This window comes from Oncorhynchus tshawytscha, unplaced genomic scaffold, assembly GCF_018296145.1.
Source record: "Oncorhynchus tshawytscha isolate Ot180627B unplaced genomic scaffold, Otsh_v2.0 Un_contig_2854_pilon_pilon, whole genome shotgun sequence".
Lineage (NCBI taxonomy): Eukaryota > Metazoa > Chordata > Actinopteri > Salmoniformes > Salmonidae > Oncorhynchus > Oncorhynchus tshawytscha.
In genome coordinates this window covers 42,886-47,500 of record NW_024609472.1, presented here as the reverse complement: position 1 = coordinate 47,500, position 4,615 = coordinate 42,886, and the positions used below count along the sequence as shown (strand labels likewise).

The window sequence follows — 4,615 nt, the reverse complement described above, 5'->3', positions numbered from 1 at the left end:
CTATATACAGGGGTACCGGTACCGAGTCAATGTGGAGGCTATATACAGGGGGTACCAGTACAGAGTCAATGTGGAGGCTATATACAGGGGGTACCAGTACAGAGTCAATGTGAGTCAATGTGGGGGCTATATACAGGGTGTACCGGTACAGAGTCAATGTGGAGGCTATATACAGGGGGTACCGGTACTGAGTCAATGTGGAGGCTATATACAGGGTGTACCGGTACAGAGTCAATGTGAGTCAATGTGGAGGCTATATACAGGGGGGTACCGGTACAGAGTCAATGTGCGGGGGCACCTGAGGTTATTGAGGAAGCTGTTTAGAAGCCTCTTGGACCTAGATTTGGCGCTCTGGTACCGCTTGCCGTGCGGAAGCAGAGAGAACAGTCTATGACTAGTGTGGCTGGAGTCTTTGACCATTGGATGGCAGGAAGTTTGGCCCCAGTGATGTACTCCGTAGTGCCTTGTGGTCGGAGGCCGAGCAGTTGCCATACCAGGCATTGATGCAACCTGTCAGGATGCTCTCGATGGTGCAGCTGTAGATACATTTTGAGAATCTGAGGACCCGAAGCCAAATCTTTTCAGTCTCCTGAGGGGGAATAGGTTTTGTCGTGTCCTCTTCACGACTGTCTTGGTGTGCTTGGACCATGTTGTTTCATCTCTCTGTAGGTGATGGCTTTGCTATGGGAGGTTGGTGAATCGCTTCCTTTTAGGTGGTTGTAGAATTTAACGGCTCTTTTATGGATTTTGATCATTAGTGGGTATCGGCCTAATTCTGCTCTGCATGCATTATTTGGTGTTCTACGTTGTACACGGAGGATATTTTTTTGCAGAATTCTGCTTGCAGAGTCTCAATTTGTTGTTTGTCCCATTTTGTGATTTCTTGGTTGGTGAGCGGACCCCAGACCTCACGACCGTAAAGGGCAATGGGCTCTATGACTGATTCAATCATTTTCAGCCAGATCCTAATTGGTATGTCAAATTTTATGTTTCTTTTGATGGCATAGAATGCCCTTCTTGCCTTGTCTCTCAGATCGTTCACAGCTTTGTGGAAGTTACCTGTGGTGCTGATGTTTAGGCCGAGGTATGTATAGTTTTTTGTGTGCTCTATGGCAACAGTGTCTAAATGGAATTTGTATTTGTGGTCCTGGTGACTGGACCTTTTTTGGAACACCATTATTTTTTGTTTTACTGAGATTTACTGTCAGGGCCCAGGTCTGTCAGGTTCCAGGTCTGTCAGGGCCCAGGTCTGTCAGGGCCCAGGTCTGTCAGGGCCCAGGTCTGTCAGGGCCCAGGTCTGTCAGGGCCCAGGTCTGACAGAATCTGTGCAGAAGATCTAGGTGCTGCTGTAGGCCCTCCTTGGTTGGTGACAGAAGCACCAGATCATCAGCAAACAGCAGACATTTGACTTCGGATTCTAGTAGGGTGAGGCCGGGTGCTGCAGACTTTTCTAGTGCCCGCGCCAATTCTAATAAGAATCTATGCAGAAGATTTAGGTGCCTCTCTCTCTCTCTCTCTCTTTCACTCACTCACTCTCTCTCTCTCTCTTTCACTCACTCACTCTCTCTCTCTCTCTCTCTCTCTCTCTCTCTCTCTCTCTCTCTCTCTCTCTCTTCTCTCTCTCTCTCTCTCTCTCTCTCTCTCTCTCTCTCTCTCTTCTCTCTCTCTCTCTCTCTCTCTCTCTCTCACTCACTCACTCACTCACTCACTCCCTCACTCACTCACTCCCACTCCTCTCTTTGTCTCCCTAGCGGCGGACGGGGACTACTGGAGGCTGTTGAACCCAGGAGAGTACAGCATCACGGTGAGGGCTGAGGGCTACAGCGCCAGCAGTAAGGTGTGTGAGGTGGGCTACGACATCGGAGCGACCCGCTGTGACTTCACCGTCAGCCGCACCAACCTGTCACGCATCAAGGAGATCATGGAGAGATACAACAAGCAGCCCATCAGACAGCCTCTCAGGCCACCCGTCAGGCAGCTGCAAGCACGCAGGCCTGGCCCCCGACACAGACGTGTGAGGACATCATAGGGGGCCCCACCAGGGAGCATAAGAGAGAACGAGTAGCCTGGTCCCGCACCTGAATGCGCTGTCTTGCCAACACCTGTGTTCATTGTTCTGCCAATCTGACAATGACTTTACAGGACAAACTGATCTGGGACAAGGCTCGGTGTGAAGAGAGCAATGAGAGACAGACTCTACCATCTCTCTCTCTAGTTCTGATCCAACATCTTCTTTGATCGCCTTTCTCTGTTTTGGAACTCTGTTTCATCCATCCAGAGTGTTGGTGGAAGTGCAGATTGGAGATTGATGGTAAAAGATGAGATATTTTGAGTGATAAAGGGGTTTTTCTGTATTAAAAACAAGGTGCTGTTCTTTCAACCATGAATTAAGCTCTCTGGTGCTGGTCTTACTGTAAAATAAGTGTCTTTCTGGGGGGGGTGGCGGCCATCTTTAAAAAGTTGCAATGACTTCTCTACCAAAGAGTTATTACAGTATACATGGTTAAGCCGAAATGTCAATTTTTTACTTTGTGCCTTTATTTGGTAATGAAAGTGTCAAATATATTTCAAATTATGAATTTTGACCATGGATATTACCATGTGTCTCTCTACTAACTCATGCAGTACCAGTACCAGTACTGTACCAGTACCAGTACCAGTACCAGTACAGTGCAGAAATAACTATCTTACTGACATGTTTACAAGCTTCATCCTTGCAAGTAATATCTTCTGAAATTGTTCTTTGGAACAAATAAATAAAATGATGCATATATTTTGAAATGTAGAAAAAGCTCTATATATATTGTATTTTTTTATATAATGCCACTCCTCATGTTACTTTTCTGCGTTCAGAAAGGATTTAGAGTCCTAAAGGATTTAGAGTCCTAAAGGATTTAGACTCCAGGCTGCTTTTCAGCTCATTTATCCCCTGATTTACTTAACAAAACAAAACGTCTCAATAGCTGGTCCAGGTATCCTCACGACATCACAAGTTGGGGGGGGGGGGGCTTTCCTCTTTTGTTCTCTACTGCTCCTCTATTGGTCCTCATGCAAAGGGACGAGGCCGATGACATCACGAATTCCCCCATTCAAACCAACTCTTTGAACGCCCGACTCATTAAAGGTTGCAGTTGTGTCTTAAAAAAAACACTATTTTGCTCAAAACGTATGTTTTTTACCCTTTAGTGTGTGTTTACTTGACTGTATTTATAGATGTCGCTTTTCAACAGTAAAAGTTCAGGAATCGCTGGAGGACATCTTTAATCAAATATATATTTATATGTTTATATTTGAAGAGCTTTGAACACTGTAGTCTCTCTGAAATCCTTATTTGAAGATGTTCTGAAAGGTTTTGTAGGTTCCTACCAAAAAGGTCAAAGAAAAACAACTGAACATGGTGATAGACGGTGGGCGTCACTATGATAGTAGGATGAAGCTCAATGTTACATTCAAATCTCCCTACCGTCATGTCTAAGACAATATGTCACCAACATTTGCAAATCAACTTGATTGGAGGTACACAACACACTCCCCGCCTCTCATCGTGAGCCGTCCGGTTGTTACCGAGAACCACATTTCAGATTTTTAGAGTATTTTCTGCACCCTACCTAGCTAGCTATCACCAGTCGGATGAGAAGCAAGCGACAAGCAAAGGAAGATAGCTAGCTAGTTATATTTCCTATGGAAGGGTTTTCATATGGTTGAAGTCATTTGTATTAAATGTTGTACTAAATCAGAGCACAGACAAATGAGCTAGTGAACATCCTTGTCCTGCTATTATAGCCAGTAGCTTCAAGTCAATAAGACTGTAACAACTTAATGTTGACAATATATCCTAGCTAGCTATATTCTTCCATAAAGCGAAGCTAGCCAGCTATATTCTTCCATTAAGTGTAGCCAGCTATATTCTTCCATTAAGTGTAGCTAGCTATATTCTTCCATTAAGTGTAGCTAGCCAGCTATATTCTTCCATTAAGTGTAGCTAGCCAGCTATATTCTTCCATTAAGCGTAGCTAGCCAGCTATATTCTTCCATTAAGTGTAGCCAGCTATATTCTTCCATTAAGTGTAGCCAGCTATATTCTTCCATTAAGTGTAGCCAGCTATATTCTTCCATTAAGTGTAGCTAGCTAGCTATATTCTTCCATTAAGTGTAGCTAGCTAGCTATATTCTTCCATTAAGTGTAGCTAGCCAGCTATATTCTTCCATTAAGTGTAGCTAGCCAGCTATATTCTTCCATTATGTCTTATTCTTCCATTAAGTGTAGCCAGCTATATTCTTCCATTAAGTGTAGCCAGCTATATTCTTCCATTAAGTGAAGCCATTTTCCATTAAGTGTAGCCAGCTATATTCTTCCATTAAATGTGTAGCTAAATATTCTTCCATTAAGTGTAGCAGCTATATTCTTCCATTAAGTGTAGCCAGCTATATTCTTCCATTAAGTGTAGCCAGCTATATTCTTCCATTAAGTGTAGCCAGCTATATTCTTCCATTAAGTGCCAGCTATATTCTTCCATTAAGTGTGCTATATTCTTCCATTAAGTGTAGCCAGCTATATTCTTCCATTAAGTGTAGCCAGCTATATTCTTCCATTAAGTGTAGCCAGCTATATTCT

The 4,615-nt window shown here is 43.7% G+C and overlaps 1 protein-coding gene across 1 annotated transcript in view; it reads left to right on the top strand.

The window, feature by feature from the left end:
* Positions 1–3,148, top strand: part of LOC112239372 (inactive carboxypeptidase-like protein X2) — a 97,097-nt gene extending 93,949 nt beyond the window's left edge. The window contains exon 15 of the mRNA XM_042315463.1: positions 1,752–3,148. Coding sequence (XP_042171397.1) covers positions 1,752–2,029 — 278 coding nt within the window. The 3' untranslated portion in view covers positions 2,030–3,148. The remainder of the gene's footprint in view (positions 1–1,751) is intronic.
* The last annotated feature ends 1,467 nt before the right edge of the window (positions 3,149–4,615 follow it).